Raw genomic sequence first — 20,247 nt, 5'->3', positions numbered from 1 at the left:
TGGGGATGAGGATGCTCAGTGAGATGTGGAATGACCACTCGTTGTTGAGCTAGCAGTTGTTGCTCAGCAGGCAGCACAGTGACATCCAGACCATGGTTTTGTGAGATCAGAAAATTTCCTTTCCAGGAGAAGAACGGGATCTGCTGGCCAGCTTGACTGCATCCGCTGTCACCCTCACTTCTTCTTGAAGTCCCGTTGGATTAGTAACTACAGCTGATTTTTGCAACTGGTACTGTGGCAAGTAGGACAACTAAAAGCTGGGCTACACTGGGGTGAAGAACCAAATTGACATGTTTACACAGAATTTTAACTCTTTAAAGCATTGCAAAATATCGACTAATTAATTCTTAGAGCATCCATGAGGACAGAAAGTAAAACCTTGTTCTTTATGCTTGGATTCAACCTGACTAAATCCCAGGGATCTTGGAAATTCTGTAGCAAAGTGATACTTGTGGAGGCAAGATGCAATGTGTTTTCAAAGAAAACAGGGTGTCAGGTCAGTCCTGTGCTAGGGAATTGAAAGGTGAGGAGGTGGTGCCTTGCATCATTCCTGGATGTTGACATTCTCCTCTCTGCCCATAAATACCTCTGAGAAGAAATGTTTAATGGAAAGTATATTCCTTCAACTCTGTGGCTTAAAAAGAGTTTGGTGTTTTTTTAAAAAGAAAACTTAAGTTCCACACCAGCTTTCACCTACTTTTTGTCTTTCTTTATGCCCTCAGCATACAACAGATATTCTGAACAGATCAAACGAAACACTTGGAGGTGTTAGGCCTTTCAAGGACAAAATGAATAGCAGACCACAGGGGTCAAAAGCAAGGGATAAAAAGGTAAATCACAATTGGGCTCCCAACTAATTTGCTGTTTCCTGCCAGCCATGAGTAAGGAAAGCTCCACGACTAAGGCCATCCTCTCCAAGCTGGTGGAGCCAGATGGTGTGATGGGATGGAGTTAATGTCTGCATGCTGCCTGCTCTTGAGAAGAGAACCAAGAGCGCTGCTTCACGCTGCTTTGGGGAAGAAGGCTGCAAAGCCAAGGAGATCTGTCATTCTGAGGAAACATCAAGCAGCAATTTCTCCTTGTTCAGGCAGGATTTGGTTTCTGTAGTCGGTAGCCAAAGTTTTAGGCAGAATTTTATCTTGGTTTCTATAGTCAGTAGCCAAAGTTTTAGGCAGAATTTTATCTTTGAATTTTTTATTTAAGAGAGTTGCCACAGTGTTGGGAATACCAGTCTTCAAAATGCATTCAAATTTACACTTTTTATTTGGAGTTGTGGATTGTTGCTCTGTGAGCACTTCTCTTCCCCCCCCCCCAAATTGTGCCCTAAGATAATATTTGAATTCAAAGCAGAAACTCACAAGTCATTTATTTTACTCCCTGCCACGATTTAGCACTTTACAGAGAATATGCAAGAGTTCTTTTCATCGAGCTGAAAAAACACCAGTGTGTTACACCCTTTTCCTGAGCTTCACAAGAGAAATTCAGGATATTTCTTTACTCTTCCAATCCCATAGGGTTTCTCAAATAAGGAAGCATTTCCTAACAATCCAAATTTGGATACAATTTTGATACTGGAACATTAACAAGAGCCACTACCTTCAAATCACTCAGGCCACATCCTGCAGGACTTACACTCATTCAGGTAAAATGTTAATCAACCTAAATAGTGACTTCAGATCAATAAGAACTTCATGATTTCACATACTGCTGCTTTTCATTTTTAATAAGGATGGATTTGCAAGTCCACATAAGTTTCCCTCACAGGCAATCAAGGTAACTTTTGATTCTAAATAATCCAGTTTTTTATCTGTAATCTACTTTTAGAACACTTTCATCTTAATATATTGTACTTTTTTGGTGATGGAATCTCCATCTCTCTTCCCTTAGTAAGCAAAATAATTTTTCTAATATCATTTGCCTTTGTTTTAACTTGAGAGGTCTCATCTCTATGGCCTGTGTTCTGATACTTGGTGTATTCTCTTCTTTAATAAACAGTAATTCAACTACTGGTCTTTGCATTCTATAGCTATAAAAAAATACAGTTTGTTTTTTTTTAAATAGTTTTCTTTATAATATTTAGCAACACAAAAGCCACTCCAAAACCTAGACTGAAGGAAAATATTTTCAGCTAAATTACATTATCAAACTTCATGCAATTTCTATTAACAATATGAACTAAAATCTGGTTTGGCTTTTCATACTGAAGTGGTACATCTGATCTTCTCAGGCACAAATGCTATTTTTAAATAAAAAACTGCTTCTATAAATATTTCAGCTTTAAACACCCATAATTCAGTTTCTCTTTTTTTTTATATTTTTTTTTTTTATTTTTTTTACATCTAGAATTGCAGCAGGGCCTTGGAGAGGTTAAACAACTACAAAAAAAAAAAACCTTAACATCCACTTAATGACTGCTAGGAGCATTTCAAAGGAGACTGTCCGTAATTCAGAGGACAAGACAAGGTCACCAATAAACATCAGTGAACTGTGTCTGCTTTTGCAAGTTCCACATAAAAATAGTGCATCCCTAGGAACACAAAACAGACATAATAGATTGGTTCACATCAGAACACACACGAGCACAAGAAGCTAATCATCTTTTGATTGCAAGAGGCTCTGGCTCGATTATTTTGCAACACTAGCAGCAGTCTCCTTTGTGTAGGGTTAAAAGAAAGGAAAAAAGTTGCTTTGAGGCTTTAAGCAATCAGAACTAATGCCAGGAACAAATTAAGCTCTTTGTAGACAAAAGTAAAAGGCTGAGTTTGGCCTGTTACCATCTACACATTTGGCAGAGCTGGACCCAAAAGAACTCCAGTGAACATGGTGAAGGCACCAGCAGCTGAGTTATCCTCTCCCAGGGCGGGAATGAAAATGCTTTGCGCCACCTCGTTTCCTCTGAATGCAAAAAAAGTGATTCCAGCAGGGATCGAGGCACCACTTCCCGCAGCTGTGTGTAGCACAGAGCACCCAAAAAATCCAGCAGCACGCTGCACTCCCCTCTCCACAGAACCTCCCCTGGGCTCGGGGCAGGAACACGCTCAGCAAGTGACCCCAGCCATGTGCTGCCCCAGAAAGAGCAGGAAAAGCCACCATGAGCTCAGTGGGCAACTGCTGCTGGAGATTTCATCTCCTCAGGGCTGAGCCCCTTGGGATATTCCCTCATGGAGAGTTTCTCTTATCTCAGTCCTGTTTCAGGAAGGATTCTCCAAAGACTCCTTAGCTTCTTGTTTCTCATATTTATTAAGATAAAACCAAAAGGTCTTCCCCAGACCCTTCTGCTCAAGTTCAACTCACCATTGCATGGCTCAAGTTGGCTCAAAAGCACAAAATGGCCCCAAATTACACAGTTCTTTTATCTTTATACTCATTTTTACCCAATTAACAATAGACACATAAATTATTTTTCTTAATGACCCAACACCTGTGTGCTGCACTGTGGCATTCTCCATCCCATCACCTACTGCTACCCAAAAACCTCTAGATGAAGAAGATGATGAAGAAGAAAGAAGGAAAAGAGACAACACCCTAAATCACCCATCTTGTCTTCTGTTTTCTAAACAAGTTTAAACTCCAAACTTTAACTTTTTCACTCAGTGATTTAAGAAAACTAATCTACACACTCACACTTTCAGCTTTTCTATCTAACTTCAACAGTTGTTTTCGTGTAACATCATGAAAACATGCCCATAAATTTCATGTTCTATGAAATTCAGTGTTCTCCTGGACCTCAGAGCTAAACATCAGAGATAAGGACACACTCTCTGTGTCTCAGCCTCCTGTGAGAGGCCAACACGTGGAAGTTACTCCAAGTGGTCCATAAGGAAGGTGCTCCTCAATAATTTATTCTCATAATAATGAAATATCCAGGGAAAGAGTGCTGTCAGCCTGAGTACCCGAGTGACAGTGACCACTGAATCCTCAGAGGAAGATTAATGACTTCTGAAATATTCAAAACCTTTGCTATTAGACACTTGCTGTCATTGACTTCCAAAGGGTAAGCCAGAGTACACCTTAAAATGATTTAAATAAATGTTTATTTAATTATTAAATAAATATTTCAATAAAAATTTAATTAGAGATTTACCAGCTGTTCCAACCTTCCACCACCCTCCCAAAAAAAAAAAAAAAAGGAAAAAATATGCAACATATTTTACTTTTGTTTCTTCCATACTTGATGCTGTTTAAGGTATCAATTCACTGCATCTTCTGCATATTTTCCTTCTGGTTTATTATTCTTATCCCTACTTAGCTTTCTGTGTTCAGATCAAATTTAAAGTACCAGAAAGACAGAAAAACAATTTCTTCAGTTTCTTTGGTTTCAAGACATATCTTAGCCAAAAAAAAACCCCTCCACTCTTTTCTTCCCAGCCACTAGACAGGGTCAGTAAGGATGTTTGTACTGACATCTTCCCACCTTTTCCTTCCTGTGTCACTGTGGAAGCTGCTGTGCTCCCAGCTAAGGGTGGGAAGAGTAGGTTTGTAAGTGCAGAATAATTTATTATTGAAGTTTACAGAAAAAAAGAAAACACACTTGGCATGGCCTTAAATTCTCTGTGAGGGAAACAATGTCATTTACATACAACACTGTCGATATTTCGACTGGCCAACTTGCTAAATACTGGAAATATCTCTGAAAAAAAAATAATTCTCATTATTTTTTCATCAGCAGAAAATTGTCCATGCATGATACATTAAGTATCTTCAGAGGTATTTCATTAATATGAGCAAACCTGTGAGTGTAAAGAGGATAATGACCTCACCAAGCTACACAAGATGGACTACAGGCCATTAGTGCATTAGAATTAGAAGGTAAAAATGATTTTAAATGCAGAATGACACTGGTCATTGTCATAAGAATCCAAAGCAAAATGTAAATGAACAGTACCAGTATGGATTTTTAAAAAAATATTTCTAAAAGCTACAGGCTGACAGCTAAAACATTAAAATTTTTCCTCTCGAATTTTTTTTCTGGAGAGTGCCCATTTAATCTACAGCAAATAAACTCTCTTTAAAGAAAGGACACCAAGAGAGTCTTCTATTAGAAATTATCCATAATTGTTTCCAATCTTTGCTTTGAGAAGCATTTTTCCAGATCAGACATCACAGGTGATTGTGGTTTTGCCCTGGCCAGACCAAAATGATGGAAGTGACTATTTAAAATACTTGATTCACTTATCATGACATGCCCAGGCATCACCTGGTAAAAAAACACATAAATTCTTGCCACTAAACAAATTTTTTTGTGGCTGTGCAAACAGTAAGGGACCTAAAAGTTACTGAAGTCACAGGGCCACACTCACCTCAGGCATCCTAAACAAAAATGGAACTACAAAGTATTCCCTAAATCTGCAGCTCCAAAGGTTAACAGGAAGGATTTGGTAAATTATTTAATCTCTAACCTTACATGTGTTGCTTCTTCACTCATACTGACCAAATGCAGCCATTCCCACCCTATTTTTTATTTAAAATTAAGATAAATATAGTATTTCTGCATCTCACTGAGGTATTTGTGAAGCTGTTTGAGACCTTGTAATGAAAGAACTGAAAATCCACGTGAACTACAGTGCTACTAAATGGTACCCTGTAGTTTGGTTTTCATTTAAAAATAACCCCTCTTCAACACAACATAAATACAACACTACTACAAGGCATTCTTCTCAGTTCTGGATAACAAAGTTTTTAACTGTTTGGATTGAAATTTCTCAGGATGAAGGTTGAATTTATTCTGCAAGTTTCTGGAGAGAAAAAATACCCAAATCAGTCATTTTTAAAAGAAGGGTAAGAAGTGCTTTATCCTACAACATTCAAAATCTCACACACTAGAAATTCCCAATGAAAATGGGTAATAAATGCTTCAGAGCCAGGACTTGCAATCTGACAAGCAAAATTGCCCAGATTTCAAGGCCTTCTGTCATGTACATGACTTGAATCTCGTCGAGTTAAAGTTCCATGAAAGAATTGTGACTTCCATATGCTCAGTATGGAAAAAGAACAAGCTACAGGGCCAGAACCACCCCAGATCACAAGGTCTGAACTTAAAAACCAACTGGGACTTCATCCCTGGATCTCTCCACTCTCCTGTGTAGAGCAGGTGTAACCCCTGTGTAGCCCCTGTTTTCTCCTCAGAAATAAGAGTATGATCACCTACACTTGTTATCAGTTATCCTGTTGTTCCAAACAGTAAAATAAAGGCTATAAATTGAAATGTTTCAGCTGTTCTAATAAACTGTGCAGTAAAACCATTTTGTGTATTCAGATTTGGGGGTGGGTGAGAGCATGTGTTCCAGGAGGTGCATAACAAGAGAGTGATATCCCAAAGACTGTGAATGACACAAGAATTAAGGCTCTGTGAGTAACACCATCACTCTGTTTCCACAGAATTAAAATATTTACGTTATGTTCAAGTACTACTTCCTGACAGAACCCCTGGAATACCTTCCTGCTGTGATACAGATTTATCTTCTCTACCTTTGGAACTAAAAGACTGAGTAAAGAGGCTGGATTTGCAGTGAAACCCCTTCCCCTGGAAAAAAGGCAGATCTCCACAGGGAAGCACTCACAGGAGTCACAGTCTTTGCTGATGGACAATAGGAAAGAGCAGGCTGAGCACAGTTTTCCCAGCTGTGATGCCATGGCCATTTGGAGACAGCCACCCTGTCATTTGGGACTCCAAATCAAGCTGGAGTCCTCCTTCATAGGCAAGAACCTGTTGACAGTTCAAGGAAGGTGACTAAGGAAAATTAATTTTCCATTAATTGAAGTGGGACAAAAGCTGTTTTTGCATTTACTGCTCTAACAGAAAGCCTTGATGGCCAAATTCAATAAAAGTTGAAAAAAAAAAAAATTAGGAATTTGGGCCTTGGAAGACAGAACTCAACTTTATAGTCATCCTCAAAATGTGATTTTTCAGCTGCAGCTTTTCGGCCGTTCTTCTGGGACACTAAATACCTCTTATGAGCCCAGACCTTCAATGACCTAATTATTCTGTCTTATTTTTCAGTAATCTGTTGTTTTCCTTGTCCTTTGGTAGGATAAGGAAATGTCCTACTTTTTGACAGTGTCCTCATAAGCGCCCTATCCTCAAAAAGGGGAGGGAAAAAAAAAAAACCAAACCAAAAACCCAAGCACGTGGAAAACTTCCAATCATGCACCTTTGCCTATTGATGGTGCACAGCAAGAGCTCAGAGAATGCTCTTCCCATTTTATAACCTGTTGCACTTCCACGTTTGTAACATTGCAAGGAGTATTTTTTTAATTAAAAGGGTTTTTTTCTGAAGTTTTATACCAGTTGAGACATGCTTGTACTATATCACATCCCCATTTAATCTCTGAGGATGTAACATACAGGTGTTTACCTGACTCATTTTCCCATATGACAACTTTCTGATGCTCTGGACATCAGAAAAGTGATGAAAAATACTTCAGATGAGTAAACTTCAGTTTTTCAAATCATAGGAAAATTCCTCCCCTCATTTGCTTCCCTTTGCTTTGTTTAGAATGATTAACTGAAACAAAATTATTCTTTTCATAAGGCATTCCTTTTTCCTCATACAAGACATGAAACAATGCATTAAAAATCAAATACAGCATAAGAATTGGGCACGATCTGAAAACCCTTTTCTAACCTAATTTAACAAAGGTTACTAATTGCTCTGTACATGTACATGAGGACATTCAAAAATCCTAACAGTGTGCTGGGCCTGCATCCCAAAAAGTTAAAGTGATGGCTCCTCCTAATCCCTTTGCCTGGAATGATGCTGTCTGATACACAGCTCTAAAGTCCATGTATCAGAGTTGGGCAGCAATTGACTGAACAGTACAGTCAGTTCACTTCCCCAGAACAAACAGCAATACCTGCTCCTATTAGCCTTTTCACTCTCCTGAGAATCTTTATGTAATGTTGCATTAGTAGCCTTTACTAAATTAGAAAACCAAAAGGGAAGATAAATCAATATGAATGTACGTTTGCTGATATTGATTTTTCCTCTCATAGTCAGCATGGGAATATTGTAGCTCCTATTAATACAAGGAGTGGAAGAGCTTTAAATGGTTTGGATAATTACCCAGTAGTTTGGGAAACTTATTCAAACTTCTTTAGTCTGTAATTTTGAACTAGACACTTCATGAAATCAATTCCTTCTCATGAATAATCATGTTAATATGTTGATGACAATTTCTTGATGTGGCTTATCAAGAAGATGACTAGGAGAGGCATTCAGCCTGCTATTCATAAAAAAAGGATGAGGGTGAAGATGTGAAGGTCAAGGTCTGCAGGGCTGCAGCAAACACAGCATTCTGCAGTTCAGCATCCTGGAAGAAACTGAGCAAGAGGAATATTGGAGTCACAGCTTTGGAATTCGGGCTCTGTCTCGGTTTGTTTAGGAGTGGGCTGGGGGCTTTCCCACAGAACACTGCCCTGCAGGGCTCAGTGACCCAGGACACGTGGCTGGTCCTCATGGACCCCCTTGTGAGCACACAGGAACAGGTCAGGAGGGCAGCCAGTGTGGCAGCCAGCATGGGTGAACAGGGAGCTCCCATCTCAGCTCAAGAACGTGGAGCTGGAAGGCCAAGGCCAAAGCTCAGATGCAGCTGGGAAAATGGAGAGATTAAAGGGAAGAAGGGCTCCTGTAAATACATTGGCAGCAAAGGGAAGGCTGGGAAGGATATGCCCCCCTGCTCAGTCTGGCAGGAAAAGCACTGGCAAAGGACATGGATAGGGCTCAGGTACTCAATGAGTCGTTTGCTTCACATCTTCCACTGGTTTTTATTTTGGGGTGTTTTGGGTTTTTTTTGGGGGGGGGGGGGGGATGTTTGGGTTTTCTGGGGGGGAAGGGGTTTAGCTCCTGGCCAGGTCTGTCTTTAGGCCTTCAGAGTCTCCAAGCCCTGGGTCAATCTCTGGGAGTGGTGCACTTAAACCAGTTGGATGTACCCAAATCCTTGGAACAACAGGAGCTGTATCTGAAGGGGTGCAGAAAGGTGGCCAATGGCACTGTGAAGTTGTCCTCTCATTTTTGAAAGGCCATGACCGCCAGGTGAGGCTTTTGATGAACAGCAAGGCAAACACCAAGAAGGAGGAGCCGGGGAACTCCTCCTGTAGGGCAGTCAAGCTAACTTCAGTTCCTAGAAAGATCATGGAGTCATGCTAGAAGCCATACCCGAGCAGACAAAGGCTAAAAAAGGAACAGCCAGCTTGGAATCACCAGAGGCACACAGTGCCACACACACCTGACCATTCTGTGGCAAGAGAGAACTGGGCTTGCTAAGCTTGAAGAAGAGATGACTGAGATAGAGCTTTTTTCTCTCTTCAGGTGTTCAAGAGGAGGGTAAGGAGCAGATGGTGCCTGCCTCTTATCAGAGGTCCACAGAAGAAGGATGAGAGACAGCAGACAAGTCATAAAGGAGCAAATTCCACTTAGACACATAGAAATTATTATTATTATTGTTATTATTATTATTATTATAATAAAACACTGGAATAGGTTGCCCAGAAATGTTGTGGAATCTCCACTGCTGTTGCTACTACTTTAGCTTAAGCCAAAGGATCTGTTCAGAAACACTTTTACAGAAAAGGCAAATTTGGGATCCTTTTCTTGTTACTACAGCAGTTGCAGTACAGTATTCTCATTCACAGAACAAAGATCATATTCCTCAGTACCAGAGGGCAACTCAGAACCAATGCAACTACAAAACTAACGAGGTTATCATTCTCTCCTAGTACAGTAAGACAGATTTGCCATGTGAAAGGAAAAACCCATAAGTCAGGTAATCTTACTCACTTACACTGAAAGAAAATGGAGTCATCACTGATGGGGTTAATGCAGATAAGAGGAAATCAAACTTCAGAGCAGCTTTACATAATTTCATCGCTTGAAATATTTAGTGGTAAGTAAAATGAGCCTGTCCCTCCTTTTGGGCCCGAGGTTTTCTTGCATACAATCACACAGACATGTACTACCCAAAGCTCAGACAAAACAGCTTGGTTTATATAATTTTTGCAAACAGCAATATCGAAGATAGAATGTTAAAAATAGTGCCCCACGCCTTTTCCTCCCTCTGTATCCTAAACCACATTTCAAACCACAGTCTCTATTGACATACTTTTAGGATAAGTATGATTTTTAGGATAAAATGGAACTGCTCTTTGTCAGCTGGAGTTAATGATACTTAGACATTTGAAAATGTTAGACCGCATCATCTCTCTTGGAACTGTACAGAGGGCTTCTACGTCTTGTGGCAACTGTTGCCAAGTAGTAGGGAAAACAGAGATGCTTTCTAGCAGGCTTTATCATTTCATAAATGCTTCCTCAATCATCACAACATTTTTCTTGATGGTCAATCAACTTCTCCTACAATTGTTAAGTCTACATCTCTTTCTTGCTGGAGAGAAAATGCCTGTTGGTCTGTATCCCTCAGAAAGCCTTCGGAGACAAAGAGACAGAAAATCTATGTGACGCTGTGTCTGCTTTCCAATTGCTCAGCGCTGCGTGAGGGGAGACTCTCCGTGGGTTCTGCTCTGGAGCTGCAGCCACTTCCAATTAGGTCACAACCAGCAATTAAAATGACCTCAAAAATGCTGGTGGCAGAAGGACAGTTCTTGGTAATGACAGCACAGTGTTCACCCATCCTTGTGCTCAGCATTTCCTTCCACCAAAACATTCCTCTTTCTCCATGTCCAGTTGCATAACATACCTGAATTCTCCTGCAGACCCACACAGCTCTGTCTTTCCCATTTCATTTTGTTCCTAGCAGGTGTCCCGTTCTGGGGACAAACCTCCTTCAGTTTTGCCTGTGTGCCCATCCTGCCTTCCTCTCCACCTTGTTCTTCCTCAGCCCTGCCTCCTCCATCCCAAGGTTCCTGGTCCTTCCATCCCCTGGTGACACCAGCTGGGATTTGTGTGTGCCACCAACAGTGACACAACACCCTCACGAGTTTTCTTCCAACCCTCGCCTCCCCTTCATAATCATCTTGATTCTAACAGATATATAAAGACTATAACAGATGATGTAAAGATGCCCCTTTCAACCCGAATCCTGCAATTCTGAGAGCACCATGAAATGCTGTATTAGCTGAATTTTAATAACAGAACCCCCTCAGAAGCCGTCTAAAACAGCTGCAGAAGGATCTTTCCTTCAAGCTGAGTAGAAAGTCAAAAAGTAAACAACAAAAACCCCCCAAAAAAATGCCCTGAACCTGATTTAGTTTTAATCTTGGTAGGTTTACTAGTGCTTCGATGACACAGCAATTTCATTGTAGATAAGAAAGCAAGCTCAGCTCAACATTATAAGATTAATTTAGGATGATAATAAAATTAACTAATTCGGGCAAACCAGCATGAAAAATAAGAGAAAAAAGAAAAAAAGAAAAAAAACCAAACCCTGTCCTGTTACTCCTTATGGAAGCTTTCCTTTGAAAAATCCATGCAGTTCATGTTTCTGTCAGGCGAGGTAATATGCCTGTAAATTTAAACTGACAGAAGAAGCAGCACAGCATCACCAGAAAATGACAAAATCAGATTGCAAGAGAGGGACAGCCAAATGCCTTTGCAGCTCTCAGAATCCACTGAGGGAAACAAATTCACACAACTGTAATAAACCCAGACTCAGACACTCACTGGAGGTTTGTGGTGCTAATACCTTTAGTTTCCACTTCAAAATCTCATTCAGAAGTGCTTAAATCTTGTATTGGCTGCCTGATGGAAGGTGCCTTTGCCTAAATCCAACCCTTCTGAAAACCAGGGATAGACTGCATTTATTGTTTCCAAGGGCAACACTTCAAATGTTACCAAGTTTTGTTTTCTGGTTCAGTTACACAAATCTGAACTCCTTTTTCTACCCAGGACTCTCTTCTCATACCCACAAACCCGAAAGCAACACAAATAATGACCAAAATATAGGTTTAAAATAAAAATGGTATATTTTTTTTTACTCTTCAGGAAGCTGCAAGCAATTGCATTTAAAACACAGAGGTAATTGTGGATCCTTATTGCAACATGCTGCATAACAAAAGGGGGGGGGGAAGTCAATTTTCAGTTTGAAAGGAAGCTTACCTTAAAACAAATCTTTTCTTCATATTTTCTAGCCAAATAAAGCCAGTAACAAATAAAAATGATCACCTAAGGTGTTGTGCCAAAATCATGCTATTAGAGATTAGGTGAGCTTACCTTAAAACACAGTTAAAATAGCTTTTAAGGCTAACTTTTAACTACAGAAGGGGTATTTGTGAGAGCAGCTCTGCCCACCTGGAGGAGCAGAACTGAGCCATTAGCAGCACAAGAATCTCCCCACAGCAATATCCACAGCAAAGATACAAAAGCATTGGGGAAATATTTAAGATAGAAATGTCACTTTATTTGCTTGGTTTCTTTAAGGAAGGAACCTTCCTTATATTTATCTGCTCTCTGAAATTCAATATTGTTGCAACACTCTTCATTCTCTTATATCTAAAGTTATGAAATGCTGCATAAGTCTTTAACAAACATCAACATTCTTCATTCAAAAAACAAACACAACAACAAAACCCACGATACTTCTACCCCTTTTGAAAGAAATAACACAAATTCTCTTCAGAAAGTAACACTGTAACAGCTAAAAGTATGAAGCTATTCAGAGTTTCTCCTTCTCCTTCCTCAGTCAGCTCAAACAAAAGCTGATGGGAATGCTCAGAACTCATAAAAAGGTATTTTGGCACCACAGGCACAGCTCCCCAGCACTGTGAGTTTCTCTGTGATGGCTCCATTCCCTTCACAGGGCAAGAGCTGCTCTGCCAGGTGAGGCGGAAAAATAAGGTCCTGACTTCATGTAATTATCTAATGAAAGTTTCCATACTAGGAATTAATTAAATAGGGGCATCTTCTCTGTAGCTGGTTGGAAAATGCCTCTTTTAGAGCAACAGGTGTTTGATTCTGCCAGATTAAATGGTGATTACCAGAGAGATGTGGTTGAAAAGGTATTATTTAGGGAAGATATAATTGCTACTGCACCTTATTAACCTATGGGAAATAGCAGGACTGCCTGATGCTCTTCAATATTTTGGTGGCTTGTCTAGCCAATCAACCCAGTAAAGAATGAAAATGATGGCTCAAAACAGTTTCTGTCATTTTATCAGGACAGCAGTGAGGTAATGGCTATTGATAATATTTTATTGAACTTTAGCACAGACAGTTGTGGAAACAAAATCACAGGAAAAAAAAAAATCACATACTGGCTCCAAATGGTTGCATTCTCAGGATAAAATCAAGTGTTAAATTTTAACTGTAATTAAAGTAGCATGGGGGTGGAAGTAAAGGAATTTGCAAAGTTAAACCTTATGAGAAATGTTACTGCACTTAGTGAATTCTGCTACATTAAATAAATAAAGAAGGAGGAAAAAGCCTTCTGCAAGTTTTGACAGTATTTTTTCTTTGCTACAGCAGGGAAATCAAAAATAAATGTTTGGAATATTATCAGCATTAGAGAGAGACTGGAGGATGAAATCTAGAATTTTATGAAGAGATCTGACAGAATCATACTCACAAATCCATAGCTATAGAAGTCAGGCAAATTTTGGGGATAAAAAAAACACCATCAGGAAAACTATTCCACACACAAAATATTCCACACATCTTCTTTAGGCTTATCATATTCTCATTTCTGCTTATCTAAAGACAAGACAGTGAAGTCATATAGTCACTTAAAACTTTGAAAATCTAACACTGATAAAAAGTTTTTTCTGATTAAATGTACAGAAGGAAGATTTTCTTTTTCTGAATAACACTAGAATTCAATGCAATTATATTGGTATAGAGTGTCCCTTCCACCTCCTGAAGTCTTTTCCTGGTGTTAAATTTGTTTTTGCAGCATAGGTTATGCCCTCTGAAAAGCAACTGAAGGTAAATCAAAAAGAATTCTCCACAATTATAATATGTACATAGGAAGTGAGAAAGGAAAAATGCAGCTCTACTAATGATAGTAACTTTCCTCTAGCTCTCCTCAAGCTAAGCCACTGGAAGAAACTGGGCCCATAAAAATGTAAAGCTCAGTACCTTGCAAATAAATGCATAGAAAAAATTGAGGTAAAGAGTTATATCTTGCTGTCAGTCAGCCAAAGGGAAAAAAAAAACCAACAAAAAAAAGTCCTTTGGTAAAAACCCAGGGTCTTACATGCAGGAAAAATGCAACCCTCAACTGAAAATCACAGTAAATTATAGTTAATTATTCCATACAGTAACAGTCCGACCCCATACTCATGAAGGAACCTGCAGCAAGTAATGAATTACTAACAAAAAGACTGAAATTGTTCTAACCATGTCTTAGTTTAGGGCAAATTAGGAAGGAAAACTCCAAATTTGCCCAATCCAGCTCCATTAGGGCTGGAGTTAAGAAGTGGTCTCAGAGCACAACTGAGAATTTCAACTTTCGAGCATGAGGAAAGTATTCCTGTGCAAAGCTACTGCGAGCCTTAATAAACGTGGGCTGAAAAGACCACATATTTCAAATTATTGGAGCCTGGGAAGGGATGCAGCCAGACTCCAGGACAAAGCACTGGCTCCCAAAGGGGGAGAGGGGCTGAAAACCCCACATATTTCAGTTGTGCCTGGGAAGGGATGCAGCCAGACTCCAGCACAAAGCACAGATTCCTAAAAAGGGAGAGTTACCATGCTGCAGCACTGAAGGCACACGCCCAGGAATATGTGGAGCATGGGTAATCAAGCCTTGCTGGATCATTCTGGCTCCACCAGAGCAACCTGCTGCTCCCAGGAAAGCAGCATGTTGAAAAGCATCACCCAAATTTAAGTGGCATTTAAATCCAAGGTGTTTAAGTGGCCCTGGATGAGTAAGAGGAACTCAGGAGTGCTGCCTCAGCACTCTCTCCTCAAGCAGGAGCAGCAGAGGTGCCACCAGTCAGCGTGAGAAGAGAAAATCGTGGCAGCCTTTGGGAAGGAATAAAAAGGAAAAGACAACTACCATGCAATAACAGCTCCAAAGGGGCTGGAGAAGAGGAAACGAGGCAAACAGGGTGCTCAGCACTATGGTGGCTCGAGTGATTTCTGCTGTTTATCAGAAAAAGGTACAGCTCCGAGGGAGGAGCGAGTGTGGGCAGGTAGGCAGGCAGCCAGGGGAGGCTGTGAGCTCAGCAGGGCTATGAACACTTGTTTCTCACACAGTTCATTTCCCCCATCTGCCTGGTTCACACTGAGGCCACGCACACACCTGTGCCAGGCCAGATCCCAGGTGCCAGGACCGAACCCTGGGAGCTGGGGCAGGGCTTGCACATCCTCAGCAGCGCCCCCAAAGAAATCCACACAAAATCACTCCCTCAGTGGCAATAATTTGCAGGAGGAAGCACGCCTGAATCTTTAAAAGTGTCACAGATTCTTGAATGTGAAGGTTTAATAACTGCTTGAACAACCCTCGTGAAAAGGTTTGGCCTAACCATCTCCACATCTGTTATTAATTTCAAAATGTCGTGCCACGTGGATTTTGCCTTAAATTGGCCCGAATATTACCTACACAAAATCCATTTCATGCCATATTAAAAGCAAGATGAGGTTTGGGTTTTTTTAACAAAACAGTATCCAGGTAGGTAGAAGACAAAAAAGTGACATTCTAATTATATACTTCATGAAATGATGACATTTTGAAAGCTAGAAAATGACTTTGTTTCATAAACAAAATTACAGCAAAATCGTTCAGATTCAATTTTACAGTTATCATGAACTACTGACTGTAAGAAAAAGAACCATAGTTTAAAGAATCAATGTTTTTAAGCTGTGACATTTTTGCTAAAACATCCTTAAGTTTTTAGATGCAGTGAGAATTCAGTGTTTCTCTTCTTAACAGAGCCTTGTTTCATTGGAAAATTTTTAGTCTGCTATCAAGTGATCCCATAAAGCAGGGCAGAACTAATGGCTTTATTAAGTATATTTACTTCAGGCTAAATGGAAGGAGCAATTACATTCCACTTATGCAGGAAAACAGCTGGAACCAGCTGAAGGTACCTCAGAGTGTAACAGAAAATATAAAAAGGCCTGATCAGGAGCTTGACAGGTTTGCTGACTCAAAACACAATGTTAGGGAACTGTTTGTCCAGCTGTGTGAGAAAGGGGCACAGGGACCTGGGAGGGAGGTGGTAAAAAGCAGCTACGAACAGAAACACACAGCCAAAACATCTGACAGGTTTGCTTTGAGAGATTTGAAGGGGGAAAAAAAAGAAATTAAAAAAAAAAAAATGAGAGAAAGCAGGACACCTTTTGTTACAGTATTATTGTTGGAGGCAGGAAAAGCATCTGTAAAGGAAAAGTCAAGGAATGGAACTCTAAGAGTTTTACACTTCTAAGCCTTGGTGACAAGTTTGGACTTTGTAAGTGGAAGCAGGAGAATTGCCAAAGAATTGAAGATGATGGTAAAGAGAAGCCCCAGCACATGAGGAGGAATGTGCTTAAAGGTGCCTAGAAACTGTGACTTGAAAAGGAACCTGCAGCAAGTAATGAATTACTAACAAAAAAAGACTGAAAAAAAATTAGCAAAAAGAAGCTAATGTGCTAATGTGTATCTGTTAACTATTTAAGCAACAGCTGACTTATCTTTCCTATTTACAGCTTTTTCCTTATTTTTTTGCCTTTCTACTCTGGTCATGCCCAGAGCAAGGACATCAGTTTGCCCACCACGAGCCCATGTATCTCTAGTGCTGTTACAGGATCTGTAGGTCAGCCAGAGCTTTGCAGTGGAACTGCTTAGAGGCATTTTCCTACCACAAGTGTCACAAAAATCACTTACAGAATTCTACACTCTAAAGCTGTATTCCATCACAGCCCCCAATGAAACGAGGTGGCTTAAGACAAGGAGGAAGTGTGAGTGAGACTATAACCAGAGTATGTTCAGATGTCTCCTCTCCTAATAGATGCTCACAGAGCAAGCTGAAAGTCCTTATTCTCAGTGATGCAATTTTTGGTGGCCTTCTGGGATACAATAAAACGTACAGAGTCTCTCCTAAGCCCCAAAAACCAGCCATTCTTCCTGTCCTTTTTGACAACAGGGCCACTCCTAACTCCACTCAAGAGACTCACTATCCCTACATTTAATTCTGTGAATTCCCAGCTTGCTGTCTCTCAAGTCTCTCCTATCCTCATGTCTCAGGATGGGAGTTTAGGCTTGCCCAGGTGCTCTTGGAACAGATGCTACTGCTCACTGAATCCATCTGGCCTGGAGGGAGAAGGGAAGAGAACACAATAGCAGACCTCATCCCTTCTGCCCAGCTACTGTCCTTTTGAAAATGTTGTGTCAAGAATACTGCAAACAATTAAGACAGCATCCACTATCACCACCTCAGTTTTTCCAGGGCATATCCTTTTCTCTGGAAGTAAATATATCACCCTATTGCTCCTGTACAGGGAAGGTGGAGACTGCCTCCAGAATGGCTGCAGCAGGCTGAGGTGATGAAGTAAAAATAATTTGCTCTATCTAAGCAAAACGAGCTTATCTGCATGCCTCATAAAGCTCCTGTATTTGCTGTAAACTGTCGGTACCAATAGATTAATAATAAATATGCGTGTCTGACGGGAAAACGTGGCAACTGAATCCTTGGTCTTGTCCATCTGTTGCTCGCTGTTTGTATAACATATAACATATGCATATTATAGTATGCTTGTTTAGGTGTCAGATATATATATAGATATATATTTCTGTGTAAATATATCCACAGGAGGGTTGTGTCTCTCCATGGCCACCCTGCCACCCTCAGTGTGAAGTTCTTCAAGCTGAGGTGGAACTCCTGATGTTTTAATTTGTGCTCAGGGCTCCTCGTCCTGTGGCTGGGCACCACTGAAGTTGTGTTTCATTATTATTTCAAATAATTCGAAATATGTGGTCTTTTCAGCCCACATTTATTAAGGCTCGCAGTAGCTTTGCACGGGAATACTTCCCTCACGCTCCAAAGTTGAAATTCTCAGTTGTGCTCTGAGACCACTTCTTAACTCCAGCCCTAATGGTTAAAACTAAAACTAAAATTTTAGTCTTTTTAGTAATTTATTACTCGCTGCAGGTTCTTTCACGGGTTTAGGGTCAGACTGTTACAGTTTCATGTGTTGCTGTAATTAAAACATTCTTTCTGTGCACTAAAACGAAAGCTGGCTGCTTTCATCCCAATTGTAAGCAGCCCCAGATGAACCTGAGGACTCGGGCTCTCGGCAGGCCCGTGTTTGTCTGCAGGGTGGCTCCTGCTGAACTTTATGAGACTCTCTGGAGATTTTAGCCCGCACAGGAACGGGACAGCGCTCTTGGGCACGGCGGGATTTGCAATTTTGCTCTCACGCGTAGTGCGTACGGAATAACTAACTGCAGCGCTAATGGTTAAAGCAATTTTAGCTTTTCCGTGCTGCTGCCGACACCGCCAGCCCTGCGCGCCGCCGTCCCCGGCCCGCCCCTCACGGCCGCCCGCCGCTCGGCGCTCGATTGCGGCGGCTGCTCGCGGGGCGGCGCGGCTCGGCGGTGGATTGGCGGGGGCTGCGCGGCGGGCGCAAGATGGCGGCGGCGCTGGGCCGGGGGCTGGACATCAGCCTGGCGGCGCTGCGGCAGCACGACCCCTACATCAGCGGCATCGTGGACGTGGCCAGCCAGGTGGCGCTCTACACCTTCGGCCACCGCGCCAGCCAGTGGGTACGCGCGCGCGCGCGCCCCCGCCACGCCCACCCCGCGCGCCCCCGCCACGCCCACTCCGCGCGCGCCCACCCCCGACACGCCCACCCCGCGCGCGCCCCGGTTTGGGGGCGGGGCCTCACGCGTCACGCCCCGCCCAGCGGGCAGGTGTGAGGGTGTGGCGGTGACAGCGGCACCCGGTGTGTCCCGGACAGGCGGCCTGGGACCGCCGTGAGGAGCCCCCGGTGGCCGGGAATGGAGCTCGGGGAGTTCCCACACCTGCGGTGGAGCCTGGGGTTGGAGCTGGAGCTGTGCGAGGGAAGGGTTCAGCTTCGGGCTGTGGGAGGCTGGGGTTTAATCTGGGGCAGTGTAGGTTGGGGTTTGTTCTAGGGCTGTGGAGGCTGGGGTTTAGTCCAAGACCATGGAAGACTGGGGTTTTACCCAGGGCTGGGGTTTAACCCAGGTCCGGTTTTTATCCCATGGCCGTGGAAGATTGGGATTTAACCTAGAGCTGGGCTTTAACCCAGGGCTCCGGACCTCAGGTGCTCCTCTGCCCTTCCATCACCTGTAACAGAACCCAAACATGTGCAAAAGCCTGGCGGAGTTGCCAGTGCTAAAAGCATTGTTGTACAAATGTAATTACCTCGGGGAAACTCTAGGTAACAGAACATTCAGGCTCTTGGCAGGTGGTTCTCAGCTGGCTGTAACAGTGAGACTCAGGGCCTGTGTTTGAAGAACCTGCCCAATCTGCCTTTTTTGTCGTTTTCCCCCCATTTCTGTGCCAGACATCCCCCCTGAGGGCAGGTGCCCATGGAAAACTCCTGCCTCTGCCTGTTGCCTGTGTGCTGTGCTCAGGTGTAGCCTGGAATGCTGCACGGCGACCTGTGCTAGCTCCAACCTCTCATCACCAGCCCATGAAGTTTGGTTTAGTTATTTTTTTCCTGGCTTGGGTAAGAGAGGTGCTAGTAAAACAAAGAAAAGGGGGCTCGCTGATGGCGAGCAAAACCCTCGTTTTCAACTTGCTTAATGTTCCTTTTCCTCAGGAGAAGACGGATGTGGAGGGAACGCTGTTTGTTTACACAAGGTGAGGACACTGCACTCTGACACTTACAGGTGAAATCTGTGGATGTGGAAAAGCTGGCTGGGATGGAGCATGGCTGAATGAAATAAAATGTTCCTCTTATGTTTGAGGGTGAAAAGAAACTGAAACTGCCAGAAGCAGATCTGGGAAAGAAAACACTCTGAAGGAGACATGACCTTGTATTTTGATAAGACTTCCAAATGGGATTTAAATGTCAGTATGGGTAAACGGTAGAAATCTTTTGTGTTGATTTAAATAGGATTTGCAGTTAAAAAGTGTGTGAACAAAAAAAGAGTGAAATAAATAATGATATTGCTTAAAAGAAGGGAATGGCAGAGCTTTTGAAATATTGAGTCCCCTACTTGGGGAACTTTCATACTATTTTTGTCTGTTCATTTTTCATGCGTATTTCATGACCCAACCACATTTTGGGTGGTTTTCATTCTTTCTTTTAGCAGCAGCAACTCTGATTGTGGCTTTCAGAGCATCATCTTTTGCACCATTTGTGCCAGCACATGTGTCTGTTCTGTTGTGAAGCCTGACCTGGGCTGGGG

At 41.9% G+C, this 20,247-nt stretch overlaps 2 protein-coding genes across 12 annotated transcripts in view; one reads left to right on the top strand and one right to left on the bottom strand.

Moving 5' to 3' along the window:
• CACNA1C (calcium voltage-gated channel subunit alpha1 C) overlaps positions 1-20,247 on the bottom strand; it is a 463,574-nt gene that overhangs the window by 432,835 nt on the left and 10,492 nt on the right. The gene's annotated exons all lie outside the window — the stretch shown is intronic.
• DCP1B (decapping mRNA 1B) overlaps positions 18,491-20,247 on the top strand; it is a 39,186-nt gene continuing 37,429 nt past the window's right edge. Inside the window, exons 1-2 of the mRNA XM_014259302.2 lie at positions 18,491-18,633; positions 19,656-19,696. Coding sequence (XP_014114777.2) covers positions 18,499-18,633; positions 19,656-19,696 — 176 coding nt within the window. The 5' untranslated portion in view covers positions 18,491-18,498. The remainder of the gene's footprint in view (positions 18,634-19,655; positions 19,697-20,247) is intronic.

The sequence above is a fragment of the Pseudopodoces humilis genome, chromosome 5 (assembly GCF_049639895.1).
Source record: "Pseudopodoces humilis isolate 2021_Gansu_Grassland_sample_001 chromosome 5, ASM4963989v1, whole genome shotgun sequence".
NCBI lineage: Eukaryota > Metazoa > Chordata > Aves > Passeriformes > Paridae > Pseudopodoces > Pseudopodoces humilis.
This window is presented reverse-complemented; position numbering and strand designations above follow the sequence as displayed.